Source organism: Mandrillus leucophaeus, unplaced genomic scaffold, assembly GCF_000951045.1.
Source record: "Mandrillus leucophaeus isolate KB7577 unplaced genomic scaffold, Mleu.le_1.0 Scaffold181, whole genome shotgun sequence".
NCBI lineage: Eukaryota > Metazoa > Chordata > Mammalia > Primates > Cercopithecidae > Mandrillus > Mandrillus leucophaeus.
This window is the reverse complement of record NW_012101821.1, coordinates 1,029,067-1,048,772: the sequence shown is the minus strand read 5'-3', so window position 1 is coordinate 1,048,772 and position 19,706 is coordinate 1,029,067. Positions and strand designations below refer to the sequence as shown.

The window sequence follows — 19,706 nt, the reverse complement described above, 5'->3', positions numbered from 1 at the left end:
AGGGTGGAGTTTCAAAGGTTAGTCAATACGTGACGTGTTTTTATCTCATAAGATTATAGGTTTCCACGCATAGGAAACCTGTGCTTGGAATCAAAACCTAGGCTTGGAATTAAAAAGCTGTTAATTTAGAATAAATAAATGGGTGCTAAGGTGATCATTGCTATATATAAAATATTGACCAGAATTAGACTTGTAAGTGTGACAACTGTAACCATGTTAACAGAAGTTATCCTTGAAAGATGGGATCACAGATAGTTTTCTTCTTTGTGCTTTTCCATATTTTTCAAATTTTCTCAATGAAAATGCATTTTATTAACTAGAAGTTGGAAAGTTTGTTGGGAAAAAGTAAATCAGAAAATAAGCAAGAGATCATCTAGTCCAAAATTATTGTTCAACTGTTTATGACATCAAATCACAGGCAGTAGACACATAAGTATCAAGGGGCTTTAATTATTTATAATAGTGCTTTTTAAACTAAATTTCATGGAATGCTGTGATTCCTCGGGGATTACTCAAGGACCAACATGGAATGGAAGAGATAGATGCAGGGAATGTGACTTAAAACCTCTACTGGAGAACCTCAGCTTTCTTGTTCATGTCTATAAATATGCCTGTTGGAGAACAGATTTATTGGTGTGTTTTTTTTTTTTTTTTTTTTTTTTTTCTGTTCTAGTGAAAGCTAGTGTCAAAAGTCACCTTGGGTGACCCGTGTTCAAAATGGTGGAATAGCCACTCCAAGTTTCTGTCCCTCCACAGCAGCATTGAAAAACAAGCAAAAGCTGTCTGAATTAACTTTGTCAGAATGCTGGAAAACAGTCAAAAGTTTGCAGCAACCAAGAAATTGCTGAATCAAAATATATGAAGCAGACATTGACAGAATTGAAGGGGGAAATAGACAGTTTTACGAAAATTTTTGGAAAGTTTCATACTTCACTTTTAATAATAGGTAGAACATTTAGACAGAAGAGCAATAAGAAAATAGGGGACTTGAACAACACTATAAACCAACTATACCTAACACACACATATGGAACTCCATCCAACAGCAGCAAAATATGCAGTCTTATCAGGTATACCTGACACATTCACCAGGATATATTATATATTAAGGCATAAAAGAAGTTTCAACGAAGTTTTAAAAATTGAAGTCAGAAAGGTTTCTGACAACAATGAAATGAAGTTAGAAGTTAATAACAGAAGGAAAACTGGAAAATTCACAAACATGTGGAAATTTAACATACTCTTAAACAACCAGTGGTTCAAAAAGGATATCATAAGGGAAATTAGAAAATACTTAGAGACAAATAAAAATGAAAATGCAACTTAGGAAAACTTGTAGATTGCAGTGAAGACAATCTATAGCTGTAAATGCCTACATTAACAAAGAAAGATCTCAAATCAACCTAACTTTACGACATAAGGAAATAGAAAAAGGAGAGCAAAGTAAACTCAAAGCTATCAGAATACAGGGAATAATAAAGATTAGAGCAGAGATAAATGAAATAGTGAATACAAAACCCATAGAGGGAATCAATGAAACCAAAATTGGTTCTTTGAAAAAGATCAACAAAATTGGCAAAACTTTAGCTACACGAAGAAAAAGGTGAGAAGACACAAATAACTAAAATCATAAAGGAAAGTGTACATATTACCACCAAACTTTACAGAAATAAAAAGGATTATAAGACAATACTATGAACAATTGTATGTCAACAAATTAGATAACTTAGATGAATAGAAAAGCTGGACAGACCTATAACAAGGAAAGAGATTCAATCAGTAATCAAAACATTCCAACAAAGAAAAGTCCAGTAGTAGATCACTTCTCTGGTGAATTTTATCAAACATTTAGAGAAGAATTAACTCGGTTGTTACTCAAACTCTCCCAGTAAATAGAACTGAGAGAGCATTCTCTAACTCATTCTATTAAGCTAGTACTCTTATAGTAAGGCAGATAATGACATCACAAGAAAAGAAAATTATAGATATTGCACACCCATGTTTATAGCAGGACTTTTCACAATATCCAAGAGGTGGAAGCAAGCCAAATGTCCATCATCTGGTGAATGGATTAAAAAATGTATTATGTACATACAATGGAATATCATTAAGCCTTAAGAGGAAGGAAATCCTGTCAAATGCTACAACATGGATGAAACTTGAGGCCATTATCCTAAATGAAATAAGCCCGTGATAAACAAATACTGTATGATTCCATTTACATGAGGTATCTTAAGTAGTCAAATTCCTAGAAACAGAAAGTAGAGTGGTGGTTACCAGGGGCTGTGGACAGAAGGAAAAGGCCAGTTGTTTAATGGGCATAGAGTTGTAGTTTTGCAAGATGAAAACGTTTTGGAGATCTGTTTCACGACTGTATGAATATGTTTCACACCACTAAACTGTACTTTTGAAAATGGTTAATATGGTAAGTTTTATGTTATATGTTTTTACTACTATAAAAAATTACAGACCAGTATCCCTTATGAATATAGATACAAAAATTCTCAAAAAGGGCAGGGCACTGTGACTCATGCCTGTAATCCCAGCACTTTGGGAGGCCGAGGTGGGTGGATCATGGGTTGAGGAGTTCAAGACCATCCTGACCAAGATGGTGAAACCCCATCTCTACTAAAACTACAAAAATTAGCCAGGTGCAGTGGCAGGCGCCTGTAATCCCAGCTACTTGGGAGGCTGAGGCAAGAGAATTACCTGAACCCAGGTGGCAGAGGTTGCAGTGAACTGAGATCGCACCACTGCACTCCAGCCTGGGCAACAGAGTGACACTCCATCTCAAAAAAAAGAATCCGTCTCAAAAAAACAAAAAAATTCTTAAAAACTACTAGCAAACCCAAACCAACAGCATATTAAAAGGATTATATACCATTACCACGTGAGATTTATCCCAGGAATGCAAAGATACCTCAACATAAGAAAGTCAATTAGCGTAATATGCCACATTAGTAAAATAAAGGGAAAAAAGACAAACATTTCATTTCAATTGAGCAGAATAGGTATTTGGTAAAATCTGATACCCTTCCCTAATAAAAACACGCAGAAAACTGGGAATAAAAGGGAACTTCCTCAACTTGATAAAGGGTATAATGAAAAACCCACAGCTAACATCAAGCAACAACAACAAAATAGAGAAGTTGCACTTCATCAAAATTAAACTTTTGGGCATCTAAGTACACTATAAAGAAAGTAAAAAGAATGGAAGAAAATATTTGTAAATCATATATCTGATAAAGATTTAATATACAGAATATATAAAGAACTTCTACAACTCCACAACAAAAAGAACCCGGTTAAAAAAAGTACTGATCAAAGGACTTGAACAGACATTTCTCCACAGAAGATATACAAATAGCCAACATGCAGTTGAAAATATGCTCTACACCATTAATCATTAGGGAAATGCAAATCAAAATCACAATGATGTACTGTTTCACATCTACTAGGATGGCAATAATAATGTAATAATAGTACAGAAAAAAACAAGGGTTGGCAAGGATGTGGAAAAACTTAAATCCTTTAACATTGGTGGTGGGAATGTAAAATAATGGAGCCATTATGGAAAGTAGTTTAGAGATTCCTCAAAAAGTTAAAGAAGAACCATATGACCTAGCAATTCTGCTTCTAGGTATATATCCCAAATAATTTAAAACAAAGACTCAGATACTTGTACACCAAGTATACACCAAGTATGCTGTTTCATCGCAGCACTATTAACCATAGCCAAAAAGTAGAACCAACTCAACTGTCCATAAATGGATAAACAAAATGTAGTTTTATGTATCTTGAATTATTACTCAGCTCTGAAAAGGAATGAAGTTCTGGTATGTGCTACAACATGGATGATTCTTGAAATAATGCTAAGTGTTTTAAAATAATGTTTGAAAAAACACTGAATGAAATAAGCCAGACACATGTAAAAAGACAATCTATAGAATGGTAGAAAATATTTGATTTTTCAGGGGCTTGGGAGATGGGGGAATTAGGTGTTATTGCTTAATGGTAAGTTTCTGTTTGTGGTTATGAAAATGTTTTAGAAATAGATGGTGGTGATGATTATGCAATATTATGAATATAATAGTCACTGAATTGTATATACAACATAGTTAAAATGGCAAATTGTATATTATATGTATCTTACCACCTTAAAAGAACCCTCCACCCCCAAAAAAAGAATATTAATGCTTGACAGTCTTCACCTTCCCCACAACAAAAAGTCACATTGGTCTTCATTAGGGGACTAAATCAACCTTAAAGTTCTAAAACAGATAATTCCTGTAATTTATTAAATTGGACTCTCTGGAAGCAATCAGGGTAGCAATTCTTAAATAAATAATTCTCTTTATATATTTTTATATATAGAGAGAGGGAGAGACAGGGTCTCACTGTTGCTCAGGCTGGTCTCAAACTCTCGGCCACACGTGGTTCTTTCACCTGGCCTCCCAAAGCACTGGGATTTCAGGTGTGAGCCACCACACCCGGCTTTTGCCTTTATATCTTAAGTGAGACTCTTTAAGGTCTTAAGAGGTGAATTTTTCAGGTGCTGAGAAAATTAAAGTAGAAAAGCTTAGAAGACACTGGGTCTGTGAGGTAGAGGACACCTAAGCCCTTTTGGCCCCCATGTTCCAGCTGATAGCCAAAAGGTAGTGATAGATATGAAAGGAGGAGGTTCTGCTGCCAGCCAAACCCCAGTATTCCAGGACCCATGGTAAGACTTTGAGGACACCTTCTAGTCCAGTACTTTGTTCTCAGATCTGATTGAACAAGTCCAGATGCTTCAGATAATGGCTTTTTGTGACAACCTCAGGTTATGCCATTCTTTACTCCCTGAAAGGAGTATGAAAGTGGAAAACCTCAAGTACTGTTGCGTGAAGAATGAGCTACTGTACCCTCTTCTAGGTGCAGAGTAGAGTTGACAGTGTAGGTATTGTTAGACTTCCATGAGGATTTCTTTTGAAAAAATGTTCCCATGCTTAAAAAATAAATGACAAATTTAGAGTATTCTCAGAGTTCAAAAGAAAAAGTGTATTTTCCCCCTATTTTCTATGTTGGCAAGTAGGCCACATAAAGGTGCAGTTCTGTTCATTTAAGCTGTTGGAGTATTGCAATAGGTACTTCAAAGTTGGGGAAATGTTACTTGATTTTGAAAAGCATGAGACATAGAAGGTAAAAGATGACACCAAAAAGCTAACTTAGATCAACTTAAGAGGGATACAGATTCATGGTTCATTAGTGGTCAGAGTTATAGAATGTAGGAATAGTACATCTGTGGTGTTTTTCTCTGTTTCTTCAGCATTCCCATGCACACTAAATTTCATAAACAACTTTCTTTTCATAGAGTGACTCTTGCCTGGGGATTAAGGGTACTCCCTAGGAACCTAAGGGAATGAGTAAAATGACCCCCACAGGAAGACAAGGCTACTCTCCCTATTGTGAGAATGACTTCATCAATTTGTAACCCAGTCAGACTAAATATATCGATCATGTGTTGGTTTTATAACAACTAGAAACTGGGAAGAATAGAGTTCATAAAGTTTTCAGTATTGTTGCCTCACAAAATAATCCTTCAGAAATTCCAGTTCAAAAGATAGAAGGAGTCTGTTGCTTGTTTCATAATGCTTATTTTGTTACATTACTCTCTTCTTCCTCAGCTAGAAACTTTGAGCCCCCATAGGCCATGCTAATTAGGCTCTTTATATATTTTTTTGAGACAGAGTCTCTCCCAGCCTGGAGTGCAGTGGCATGATCATGGCTCACTGCAGCCTTGACCTCCTGGGCTCGAGGGATCCTCCTGCCTCAGCCTCCTGCGTAGCTGGGATTGCAGGTGTGAGCCACTGTATCCAGCCCTAGACTGTTTATATTACAGAGCCCAGGAACACTTAGTGTAATTCCAAGGCTCTTTTAAGACTGTCACTGGCTCAAGGATCCAAATCCAGGGCTCTGACTAAAACATACTTAGAATGGTTCATTCTCTCACTGGCTTCAGGGTGTTGCTCAAATGTTACCTATTCAGTGCTATCCGAGTCTCTATTTAAAACTGCATCCGTGATCTCACCTCTGACACTCCACATCCCTCTTTCTGGTTTTATTTTTCTCAATTGCACTTATATCATCTAATGTACTATATATTTCACTTCATTCTCTTGCTTGTTGTCTGTATCCCTTCCATGATGACAGGGATTTTTGTCCGTCTTGTTCTTTGTCGTATCTGTAACACCTATATCAGCACCTGGCACATAGTGCCTGCATGTAAGTCATGCTTAATACATATTTGATGGATGATATTTTGAATGAAAATTTATCTACATAACCACATTAAGTAAAATTGAATTTGGACTCTAGGACGACTGCTTGGGTCCAAATTCTGGTTCAGCGACTTACAGCTGTTGACCTTGGGCAAGTTGTATAACCTCTCTCTGCCTCAGTTTTCTCATGTGTAAAATGAGACTAGCAATAATTGTTCTTATTATATAGACTTTGTTGTGATGACGAACTTGAATTGGTATGATAAAGCACTTTGAAAAATATCTGGCACATTGGAAACACCATGTATTAATAAATGTTAACTTGTAGAAGGAGTTGCATGTAACTGTATCTGAGTCAATGCTATGTTTTATAAAGAAAGCATTTATTTAGATTTTATGATTTCCCGCTTGTGTGTAGGAGCCAATTTGTATGAAAATAAGGATGATAGGAGTCTGAAATGTGAGTTAGGCCCTCTAAGAATTCAAGAAAGTCCATACAATCAAGCATCTTATGAAAAATAGTTCAATGGAAAGTATAATTCAAGATAGCATATATTTCTATGAGAGCCTACCTTTACTCCTTTATCATACTTATCACAATAATTTTTACTTGTTCAATATGTCTTCCATGTCTAGATTCTAAGGTAAGCTAGATTTGAAGTTCCATGAAACCAAATAGATTAGTCTTGTCCACCACTAAAACTCATGTCATATTTAGCACATGGTAGGTGCTTGATGCATATTTAGTTAAAGGAATATGTATTCTTGGCTACTCAGAGTACAAGGAGCCTATACTGAACAAGTTATCTTTTTATCCACCAGAAGCAATAATTCATTACTTCCACATCTAAAAATGTTATCTCACCCCTCTTTTCTTCTATCCAGTTTTTGTTTACTAGAACTTATCATGGCTGCTTTTACCTCGTGGCCTCTGTTGTTCGCTTTTCCATCTGTATCTTTTAACTTTTGCCCATCATTACTAGCTAATGACTTTTCCTGTGTATTGAAGTCAAATTCTCAACAGACACCCTACCTGGTTTTAATTAATGAGAATTATTGGTCTTGAACAAAGTTCTATCATTGGCTGCTCTCAAGTATAGAAATTGACTGCCCTTGGATCAGGTGGCCATTTTTGACCTAATCAGATATGGCTACAGTGATCTGGTTCAAAATAAGTTTATCTGTTTGTAAAGAACAACAAGGGCTGATTCCCTCAGTAGATCTTCTGGGTATAAGAAAGAATAGGGAAAGCTGGATTTCTGAGGCTGGGGCTGCCCAGCATGCCCCAAATTACAATCATTAATATTTACTATGTGTTAGAGGGATACAGTATAGGGTATAGATATAAGACCCTATCCTTGCCCTCATATAGCTCACAAACTAGAGGAGGCAGGCAAGCAGATTGAATTCAGAGTAATGGTATTGCTGGAGTTGAACACCTTGTACCATGGGAACACGCAGGACAAACAGTCTGGACTGGGATTATGAAATAACCTCCATCTTCACCGAGGTTTCTGTGTTCCGAGTGTATGTTAAAGAGAGGAAGTTCTATGTCACATTTGTGCCCTTCAGTATCCTTTAAAAAAAAAATCTTGTTAAAAAGTTTCTAAATTGAAACCAAGAAATGACGTTGAGCATATACTCCTTTACCTAAAGGATATTTTGTTTTCAAGTTTAGGAAGAGTACTGTTCTTTGACTTTCAGGTGTTTTCTCCAGTGAATATAGTGAGTGTGCCAGAATCGTTTGATAAGAACGAGTTTCACTACCTGTAATCTGAGAGATGTGGCTTTGAAACTGGACTGACATTTAGGGAGCACTTCCTTGCCTGTCCTCCTTCAGAGTTCTACTACTCCTTCACTTCACAGCAGTTCTAACTACTAATTATTTAAGCTCCCTCTTTCATTCCTGGTAATCTTGATTACATGGCAGGGAGGACTTCTTGCAATCCATCATTCTAATGGAATCTTCAATGGGGATATATATGGATGAGAGAAGCCCTCTGGAACACTATGCTTTATCCATGACTATTGATTTCCACCGTTTGCTCCTAACTTTCATCTTCTGCCATTGTCTTGCATACTCTTCTTTTCCAGTCAATTCTCCAGTAAAATCTGTTCCAGACAATAGCCTAAAGGTTGGTCATCGGGCCTGAAGGCAATATACAGCATCCTGCATTATTAGCACACACTGAGTGAAAGTATAACCCTACTCTAGATGACCATCCAATGCTGAAGATGATGATGCTATTCTTGGTACTTTGATTCAGACCCAAGATGAGGCTGAGAATTTGTATCCATTTGAGGAAATTCTTAATGACCTAAGTATCTCTACCAATAGTGTTCATCATTAAATACTTTCTGCCTGGCACATAGTGCTTTTTTAAAATTATTTTTTGTTCAATAAATGAAAGCAGTTTTAGTGGATCAGTTCAAGAGGAGTCTTTGTATTAGCTTTGTTTAATATGGAGTTTGGAACTGAAGAAACATTTAATAATTATCGTTTTAAAGTATAGAATATGGTATATCAGACCTTCTGGAACACTCTCTAGACACAAATGCAGCAGAGACTGCATTGGAAACCTCTGAAAGAGTGTATCCTTGGCCAGCAGATGGCATTCTAATACTATAGTTTAGAGAAAGCAAGTAGCAAAAGGTAAAGAAGCACTTTATAATGTTGAAGTGACCATCTATCTCCTTTTTCCCCTCCCCATCCCCACATAACTTTATCTCATTTCCATTTTATCCCAGGCAACTATCTTTTCCATCCATCCACCCCTCTTTAGGTGCCTAGAGATATCTTACTGCCATGCTCTCTAGTTCCTCATAGGAAAATATCTTTTGTACTTATTAATAATCAATCCATAGGAATAGGACCAGCCACATAATTTTCAGGGCCCTGTGTAAAATGAAAATGCAAAAGTTGTTCAAAAAGTATTGAGAATTTTAGGACAGTAAGAGAAGAGCATTAAACCGAGCACAGAGCCCTCTGAGCCTGCATAAGCCATACACCCATGAAACCAACCATACTTTATAATGTAAATATTTCCCTCTTCCCATTCTACCTTCCATTATTCTAATGCCCTGTCCCCTGTGACCCGCACCAAAAGGGCTGCTTAAGAAAGGAAGGAATCACTAAATGTTATTGAGACATCATAGAATCTTAGCACTGAAAGAAAATTTAGAGATCTAGTTCAATCCTCTCATTTTAAAGATGATTACATTCCAAAGAGATGAAGAGGCTCTCCCAAAGTCCCCAGCTAGTTATGTCTCAGACTGGACCGGATCTAAGTATTCTCATCTACCAGAACAAGGCTCACGCTCTTATGCAGACTCCATGAGAGGTATTTTAAGAAACGAGTTTTCCCATCTGCTCAGGATACACTTTGCCCCATTTTCTCTACAAGAGAAGGGTACATGTTTGTGTTACATTTGAGTACCAGGTGTGTGCTGGGCATTACACTCGATGTTTTATACATAATACCTCAGTTAGCAACAAGCTCAGAAAATCATTATATTCTCCCCATTTTTCAAATGAGAAAAATTGAGAATCAGAACTTGAATTTTAGTCAGTAAATGGGGAGACAAGAATTTGGGCAAGTCTGTGATTCTAAAACCCAGTCTCTTTCACTATATCATTCCTAAATTTTAGGAAAGCTGAATCAGCCTGTATTTCCTGAACATTGGTCTTGTTTTTGGTCAGCTCTGGGTGATCTTGGGGACTCTTTCCAGGCTGTTTTCTTCAAATTTATGAGGCTTGCTACTGCCTTGGTGTCTTTGCTCCAGGGTGTTTCCTCTGCTTTAAACACGCTTCCCCCAGATATTTCATGAAAAACAGGACCATGTGTTGGATAGGTAACAGGGGATCTGATCATTCAGGGTCTTACAGGTCATTGTAAGAACATTGGCTTTTTCCTCTGAGTGAAAATGGGAGCCATTGCAGCAGTTTGAACAGAGAAGTGATGTATCAGATTTAGGATCCTTCTGGCTGCTGTGTAGAAAAAGAGACTAAAGGGATGGAGTGGGGAAGGTAGAAGTTTGTAGGCTTTTTAGAGAGTTACAACAGTAATCCAGGAAAAAGATAATGGTGTCTCATACTAAGGTGATAGCAGTGGAAGTGATGGAAAGTGGCTGGATTCTGGAGTTATACGTGTATGTAAATACTATATTTTTAACTTCTTGTTATGGAAAATCTCAAATACATACAAAAGTACTACAGAGATGAGTATAATGAATTCCTATGTTCCTATTCAGTGAACCTATCATGGGTTATGTGTCAGGCACTTTGCAACAGCTGCAAGAATTGCCAACTTGTATCAATCTTCCTCCCCAACCCTAGACTGGGGAGAAAGCAATTTGAAGCAAATCCCAGATACCGTATTGCATGTGTAAATATTTCAGCTTCTACTACTCCAACTGCTTCTGACTGCCCCAACATTCTGCTGTTTACCCTATGGTTTCTGCTTGTTCATAGTTTCAGGTACTCAGGACTTCTAATTACTGTTTGCTCTATTTGTCCTCCTTAAGCTTTTTTCCTTCCTATCAACTATTAACTCTGTACTTCTCAAATTCAAACTCCCTAAAAAGAGGTTCTTGTGGGTTCAGTTAGTTGTTATTTTTCCTTCTACACAGAGCTCATGATCTGGCCCAATTGTGGTCGATTGGCTGCTCTTGGGTCAGGGATCCTCTTTTGGCCAACCGCGGTGGTGTAACGACAAGGTTAGTTTTCCCAAAAAAGGGTTATTGAAATGGAAGTCACTTAACAAATAATAGGCTGCTCTCCAATACTAATACATAGTGGAAATTTAATTCTAGAAAGGATATAAACGGTGAAAAAAGTAAGTCTGCAATGAGACTAGAAATAGATAAGTGTCTAATCACTGAGTACCGTTATTTTACAGTCTGACCTGACTCATTTAGAGTGCTATTCTTGGGTGCCACTGAGGAATTAAGCACATTTTTTTTTCTTAATATATTTTTGTTTATAACAGGCTGAGTAATAGCATAGATAATAATGATCTAGGCTGAAAGTCAAGACCTACATTTAATTCTTCTGTTCATCATGGACTTTGTACAATATTAGACAAGATAATAAACTTCTTTGTGCCTTTGTCTCTCTCCAGTGAGATTAATACCTGCCTTTTCCTGATTCGTATATGGTAGACACATAAGATTAGAGGGATAGAAGCATATTGAGCTTTTATGAAGAGAAGCATGTGAAAATCTGAATAATTACTATTTCCTATGTGAGGATTTTTATGAAATTATAAAATGAACATAGATTTAAGGTTTTTTTTTTGTATAAATTTGAGGAGTACAAGTATAGTTTTGTGACATGGGTATATTGCATAGTGGTAAAGTCTGGGCTGTAACCATCGCCCCCTGAATAATGTACATTGTACCCATTAAGTAAGTCCTCATCCCTCACCCCGCCCCCTGGCCAACCCTGCAACTCTTCCAAGTCTCCAGGGTCTATTATTCTACACTCTGGTGTGTCCATGTGTATACATTATTTAGCTCCCACTTATAAGTGAGAAAACACAGTATCAACTTTCAAATATTACACACTGTCTAATCTATTCATTTTCATCAGGTACTCAAACATTTTTCTTCCTACATTTTAATGTATGTGTCATATGTATATACTGCTTAGAACAGTGTGGGGTAAGTAGTAAGAGCTATGTAAATGTTAAACAGTTATCTGCATCAGCGTCAAAAAGAATTTGTCAGAAGTCCAGAGTTGCAGCTGCAAATGCTTAAAAATTTGACCCCTCTCTCCATCCCCTAATATATGCCCTGCTAAAATACAATTACATGAAGCACATAAAATAGTATGTCATGTGAAAATATGAATAAAAGGAAATTTTTTGAGCCCTGGAAAATTGGCAGTGTATATGTTTATGTGAAGAAAACCACCACAACAACAAAAAAGAAAGGGGGTGGTTAAAAATAACATTGATAACTGATATCTCCATTGTTCTCAAAGACTAGTTAGTGGACAGGCTGCATCAGAATCACCAGGAAATTTTCTAGAATTCTTGGTTCTATTAGCGATTCTGATAGAATAGAATAACAGTGGAGATTAAGAATGCAGAAACTGTTTAAGTTTCTCAGATGATCCTGATTTTCAACCAAGCCTGAGAATCACTGATATGTAGAAAAATGTAATACAATAATTTAATTTAACTTAGTACATCATTTATTTCCTGTCATCCTATTCAAAGTGGTATGTATTGGGAAATATCTATCCCCAGGGAAGAGGACTGGGAGGATATCTGTAAAAATCAGAATGACAATTATCTCTGGATTATGAGTTATGGAAATACTTATTTTACATTTATGTTTCTTATTTCTAAGTTTTCTGGTTGAGCATATATTATTTTTATAATAATAGATATTACTTACAACCAGTGCCAGAAAATTATTCACAACCAGTGCAAGATGTTAAAGAGTCATATGCAACCTATGTTTTCAGTTTATCAAATGTAAAGAAAAAAAGCAACTTGATAGGCTGAGGCAGGAGGATCACTTGAGGCCAGGGATTCAAGACCAGCCTGGGCAATATAGCAAGACCCCATCTCTTTAAAAAAAAAAAAGAAAAGGAAAGAAAACAAAAATTAGCTGGGCATGGTGAAGTGTACCCATAGTCCTAGCTGCTCAGAAGGCTGAGGCAGGAAGATGGCATGAGTCCAGGAGTTTGAGGTTACAGCGAGCTATGATCTCTCCACTGCATTCCAGCCTGAGAGACAGAGGAAGACCCTCTCTCTACCAAAACAATCTGTCAGTTCATATTCACATAGTTTTTGTTTTAAAAGGCAAGGCTACATATAAAGCAACATGGACACAATATTTATTTTTGTTTTTTAAAATGTCACAAATTCTTTTAGTAAATATATGTCTTAGAGAATATAAAACAAATTAAATCCTAATTAGCTTTTACTTCTTTTGCTTTGGCACGAATGGAAATATACCAATGTTTATAAAAGGACCAATCAGTCAGTAACCTTATACTTGATGGGGTGAAAGAAACAGTTCTGATACAATATAGATCTTCTGTCCAATTTGTATTTTGGGCTGTGCTCCAAGAATAATGTTCAGTCCTTTTTAAAGATCCTCTTGGCCTCTACTCCTTTATATACGTAAGTCTGAAAGGTGTTAACAAACAGAAGAATTTATCTTTAAGATTTACATCTAAATTAAGAAAAATATTGGTATTATTATAGTTTTATACTATATGAGTTTATACTATTTTTATATTATATATATTATATGAGTATGAGTTTATACTATTTTTTCTTGTACTTGATAGCAAGATTTTATACAGATATAGGATACAGCCATTTTAAAACGCTTGTTGGTTTGTAGTCGTTTACATTTTCAGTTAAAATAGGCATTGATCATTTGACATATATAAGTTCTCTTTAGTAAATAGGCATCAGAAAATAGCTATACAATATTTTTTAAATCAGTAAGATTTATGAGAAAAGAAGTAGTCTGTTTACTGAAGATCTAGCTCAGCAGTGATAAAAATTATTGTTTTGTAGTAATTTTTGCCTTTTGAAAATAGCTATAAATGTTACAACTCACCTGGACTAGTTCATCGCCTATAATTTCTCGGACAGTATTCAGTTCATTTCCATTGTCTGTCCGTTTGAATTTTCCAATAAGTTTATTTCCCTCAAGGCTCCAGGTCCCCTACATAATAGTGATGATAACAATAATGGCATTTATTAAGGTCTTACACATGTCAGGCACTGTTCTGAGTTCTGTAGACACACTTTTTCATTTAATTTTCATGGTGACCCTATGAAATTGATACTATTATCCTACTTTACAGAAGAGGAGACTGTAAAATGGCCCAGTGATTCACCTAAAGTCACAGTCAGGATTGAACCTAGACCATTGGGCTACAGAGTATGTGTTGATAACCATTATGCTTGTTTTCTTAAATAATTTCCATATGCTGAATTTTAAGGCAGATGAGCAGGGCTTCTTTCTGAATCTTTCATGTTACATATCCAGAAATATAGTCATGGTTAACTTATTAACATGGTTAATAAGTTTCATAGAGAGGTTAACAACTCTGTGCTTGTTTTAATTTGTGTGATTGTGGAACTAATTAAAGAAAGGCATAACTGATAAAACATTCAGTAGTTAAATTGTCATTACAAACATATGTAATTTAAATAGAAAAATGTTGAGGCTAAAAAAGTTTTTAAAAAATTTGTTGAAAATGATGACTTCCTAAAATGTGTTATCTTAAACATGAAAAGGTACACTCTCAATGACTTGCACTACATCAAAGCTTGCCATTTGGTAACTCACTCATTTGTTCATTTGTCCATTTCTTTTATTATTTCAACATATTAAATTGCTATTACAGTTAAGTTACATATTAACTCTAAAAGCTTCTGTTGCTGTACTGTTTAAAAACACAGTTTTGATTTTTTTTATGAATAGGTCTATACTCAGTCATTCAAAAGATATTTTTTCTAGTTCTTATTGTTCAATTCAGATTCTTCACAGATGCGTATAAAAATAAAAGTATAATACTTAGATAACCCTGCCAATTTGTGCAATATATAACATAGACAAACTTCATTGGCTTCTTCAGTAAATGAAGGAGACCTGCATTAATTAAACCAACCAATGAAATAGAGCGAGATCATTTTAATATTGGGTAGAAAAATCAAGAATGCATTGCTCATAAAAAAATTCTTACACTGAGTTCAGTTCCGTCTGCTAGGTTGTAATTAAAGGTGACACCAAGTTCAAAAACAACATCAATGTTTCGAAAAGTGCTTGATTCTTTGACTGTGAATTTATTTCCTTCTTGTGTAATTGTCAGCTTCAAATTGTCATGAGCTGCAAGCTTCCTTTTCATTAAATTAATACCTGCAAAAGGTAAGACAATGGAGAAAATAAAGTCAAATCCCATAGGAAGCGTTTATTTTTCCAAGTTATGTTTTGTTTGTTTATTTTGAGGGTGGGAAGAAAACTCGGTAGCATTGCCTTTGCACAAGAGCATTCAGATTGCTTCTATAGAAGTTCAGTTTCAATCAGATCAAGAGAACTGATTAAAGTTGTTTTTTCAAAACTTGAGAAAAATTAAGTACAGTACAGAATTATAGAATCTTAGAGCTGAACAACTTTAATAAGATTAACAAACTGTTCATTTCAGTGTTAAGTAAATTAAGTTCTAGAAATATCAAATGAAGGATTAAAATGTATATTCATGTATTTATGAGGAAGCACATATTTAATTCTACATATACCGTATTCTTTTTTCTTAAATGCCCCTTTGTTTTTCATAGTGGCTTTAAAATTTTGAACTTCATAATTCTCTTTGTTTCTTGTGGCATTTCTGACACAAAAATGAGAAAATTAGCAAATGTTATAGCCAAAATCACTGTAAGAATCTACAAATTTTATAAATTTAAACTTAGAATTCCTAAACTGTAAGCTATAATTGATGCAGATTTTTATTTTAGAGGAATGACACAAATTAGTTTGCCTATCTTATGTAGTATATGGGCTGCCAGAGTATTGGTATCAATTTATAAATCAGTTAAATTAAGCCTCCCTGAAGAAAATACATAGCTTCTCAAGATTATTCCAAAACTTTTGTAAGTCAGAAGAAATAAGAATTAAATCTAACTTATTCAGAGCTATAAATTTTAAGAGAACCTTTTTCCATTACTTTCTTATATGGTCTTTGCTTTTCCATCTCCTAGAATTTAACATTTTCAAATCTGGAAGTTATCATTATACACTGCCATTTTCTTACTGTAAACAACAAAAAAGTCATTTTTCAGTTAAAGAGTGAGGGAAACATATCTGGATCTTTTTGGTGTGTTTCAGAGGACAGCACTAAAAGAATCTTTTCTTCCATTAGTGAGATAGTGGATTCTTCCTAATGTAAGAAGTAAGAATATGATTTCCCTCCTCTGAACATCTTCTGGATCCTCACTACCACATTAGGAGCTATCCGTAAGCTATCTGTAATCTCCTAGAGATTTAGGAGTTAGAAAGAAAAATGTTTGTAAGAAAGCAAAGAATAAGCCACAAAGAAATAAAGTCTTTACCCATTTTTTCCATGAACTTATCATAGTTTTCACTCCGGTGTACCTTCCAAGTGCCATTAAACGCCATGATTTCAGTTGAGTCAGCCTCCAGGCAACTAGAGATTCAGGTCTGTCCTTGGGCAAGAATTTATTATATTTCTTATCTTAGAACCAACCCTATACTGTGATGTGGAAGTTTAAAGTTCAGGAAATCACCTAACTACTCTATGTCAAGCCATTAATTCGTATTAATTAATAAGAATTCTTATTAATTAATTCTTAATTAGTTAATTCTCATTCTGTACATTCCTGAGATCTTCTGAAATTCAACTGAATTAAAACATGAGAAGCATACCTATTCTGTCTTCAACTACAGTTTGTGGGCATACTTATTTCAAGAATTAGAATGCATGCTATCAGAAGATTGTTTTTCTAAGTTCAAAGTGCACACTGTGTTGGAGCTAATATAATTTATAGTGTAAGTCAGATAACATCTGGGAAATGAGACCATGACCTGTCTCTTTTTCATGGCAGCAATTATCTTATAAAGTAAGACTTTATGATGAAATACAGTTGAAAAGTTAGTTAATAAGATTCGTTTTCTAATATGTCTTTTTGCATTGTGTTTAGCATTGCCAGGAGTTTGGATAAATATCGTGGCACTTGGTACAGTGCATGACACGCAATAAGTGCTCATTAATTTTTGTCTTGATCCTGAATGGTGATAGGCCACTGAGCAAAATTTCAAGAGGTACAAATGAGGCTGGATAGTATAAAAACTTGCATGAAAGAATTAGCTTTAAACATCTGCTATGTGCAGAGAGAACAAAATCCGGTTTTAGCTGTGCCATTAATTAAAACCACTCCTTCGTTTCAGTCTCACTGCCTCTCATCCCCAAACCCAGTAGAGTCAGAAGCCACAGCTCAGTATGTATGTGTATTTAGGGTATAGAGGGTAGCTAGAAAGGTACAAAGAAAAGGTCACCATATCTCTCCTTTCCCTACTTCACGTTGCCAACCTGGAACAGGCCAAGCTTGGGGAGGAAACTTGGTGTGAAGTAAAGAGTTTTAATTACTAGTCTTAAGATGTTTATTACTAAAATGAGTCTATTATTGTGATTGAATGTGACCAGATAACATCTTATTAACTAAGGGTCAGGAAAGAAGCTCTAGGGCTTGCCCAAGATATTACTTAGGGTCAAGGGAAGATAAATCTAACAGATTTGAACAGAACATTGGGGCATAGAATCCCGGTTTTTAAATTTTGGTATTATTTTATATTTTGATTTTTAAAAATCTTTTAAACATCTTTGATATTGTTTGATTTTTTTTATTTCGAGTTGCCCACTTTTTATTTTATTAAGTAAGCACTTTAAAAAGCAAACTATTTTCTACTAACTCTATTATTTCATTAAAAAAGAAAAAGAGTTGCCTGGTGCAGTGTTTCTTGCCTGTAATCCCAGCTATTAGAGAGGCTGAGACAAGAGAATACTTGAGGCCAGGAGTTTGAAACTAACAGTTTGAGGCCAACCTAAGCAACATAGTGATGATCTGACTCTAAAAATTATAATAAAATAAATTAGCCAGGTATAATGGCACATGCCTGTAGTCCCAGCTACTTGGGAGGCTAAGGCAGGAAGATCTCTTGAGCCAGGAGTTGGAGATTGCAGTGAGTTGTGATCATGCCAGTCCACTCCAGCCTGGGCAACAGACAGACCCCATCTCTAAAAGATAAATAATTTTTTAAATGTCAAAAAAGGAACGAAAAAGAACACACATACACACTTATGAGCTGGGGACAAAGGTCATAATGGGAAGTCCTTTACATTCATAATTTAAGCTTTACTTTCAAAATTGAGTACATTGTGATTTTTTTCTCTTTTTTCAGAGAATTAAAACCTTATCACTTGGGAGCAATCAACCTAATATACTTTCAACTTGGAGGGAAGTAGAAAAGTTTGTTTAAAGCTAAGGACTAATAGTCTTTCAGGTAGTTGACTGGTTATGGTGATTTGTGAACTCAGAAGCCTATGGAGAATGAATCCAATCTTCCTTTCTAGGTCAGAAAAATAGGTATATCTGTCACTGAAATAGAAATGTGGTAGAGTGAAAAGAACATGTGTTTTAGAAACAAAACCCGTTGACTTGGGCTTCAGTGCTGACTAAACATACTTACTCTGCAGAATCTTCGTCAGATTACTTACTCAACCTCTCTGAGCCTCAGTGTTCTCATCAATAAAATGAAGACAATAATAATACCTGATATGCATATTTTATGAACAAATTCCATAAAGCACCCACCTGAACAACTTACAGTAAAAGGTACTCACTAAACCTCTGTTTCTCTCCTAACTCTCTGACAAAGGAAATCTAGGAGCAATAACAATGTTTTAGAAGCATCCTAGGTCTCAAACCACTGTGATATTTTGTTAAGAAAACTCATGTCGTTCTGGTGTTTATGAGAAAGTCACCTAAAAGTTACTTAGGTATTTTATGATTTGCACTAGTGATCCACTTGGGACTGGCTATGCCTTGGATTTGCCTGTTAAGGATAGTATTGCACTGTATCACCCTCTGGGAATACATCTTTCCACTATGTGATCTCATAGCGATTGAAATGAAAGTGCCTGACTCAGGAAGGAAGGTTGGCAGGAAGAAACTAAAATGGCTTACCATTTTCACCATGACCTCACCTGTGTCTCATGGCCACTTTAGGCTTCACAGAAGGATCCAAATAGGATCAACGGAAAGCAAACAACGCTGCTTCTCACACAAGCCTGGTAACAAAATAAGCATGTTAAACTTTCAGTCTTAAATTTATATCAGTGGCAGTGACCTAATTTAACGTTAGGTAGGACATCCTGTAATCTCTGTAGAGTGGCATCAGTGGTTTTTTTTCCTTAATGCTCAGATTATATTTTTAACATTACACTTTTCCTTCTCCAGCTCCCCGACTCTAGCTCCTCAGTTTTTATCACTTATCTGTAGTCCATCTAGAAAAGAATAAACAGAACTTAGGGGCCAATTTCCCTACAGATCTTTCCTACTGATGATATGATTGAGCCAACCAGCTAAGGGCAGACCCAGCCCTTTCTTTTCCATTTTGATAGTATTAAAAGACTCGAGTATTGCAGTTCGGGGTCATAAGTGGACTAAGTATATGTGTGCATGTGAATGCAGATGCTATGGAGGTAGAACTATAGCTATACACTCTGTCTCTGGGCTCTGCAGTCAGCATCGCCCACGGAGTGGTCTGGAAGAAGTGGAAATCAGCAGAAACTCCTGTGGATCCCTATTCCATTCCTCCAAGGGAAAGTACAAACCACAATCCTTAGCATGGTTTACAAAGCTACTACTTAAATCTCCAGTTGCTTTTTCCATTCCCTAC

At 35.8% G+C, this 19,706-nt stretch overlaps 1 protein-coding gene across 1 annotated transcript; it reads right to left on the bottom strand.

Annotated features, from left to right (window-relative positions):
- Positions 1–11,532: 11,532 nt before the first annotated feature.
- Positions 11,533–16,465, bottom strand: FABP2 (fatty acid binding protein 2, intestinal). The gene is made up of 4 exons (XM_011977597.1): positions 16,340–16,465; positions 14,977–15,149; positions 13,842–13,949; positions 11,533–13,399 (listed from the first exon to the last, which is right to left on the bottom strand). The coding sequence occupies exons 1-4, from the start codon at positions 16,404–16,406 to the stop codon at positions 13,349–13,351; spliced, it is 399 nt and encodes a 132-aa protein (XP_011832987.1). The 5' UTR covers positions 16,407–16,465; the 3' UTR covers positions 11,533–13,348.
- Positions 16,466–19,706: the final 3,241 nt, after the last annotated feature.

What these genes read in the sequence shown, in the direction of transcription:
- FABP2 (XM_011977597.1), bottom strand. Translation starts at nt 16,406, where the DNA reads ATGGCGTTTAATGGCACTTGGAAGGTACACCGGAGTGAAAACTATGAT. An exon ending in TAAGTTCATGGAAAAAATGG is followed by an intron (nt 15,150 to 16,339) that starts GTAAAGACTTTA and finishes TACCTTTTGCAG; the next exon opens with GTATTAATTTAATGAAAAGG. An exon ending in TAGGCGATGAACTAGTCCAG is followed by an intron (nt 13,400 to 13,841) that starts GTGAGTTGTAAC and finishes AACACCTTTCAG; the next exon opens with ACTTACGTATATAAAGGAGT.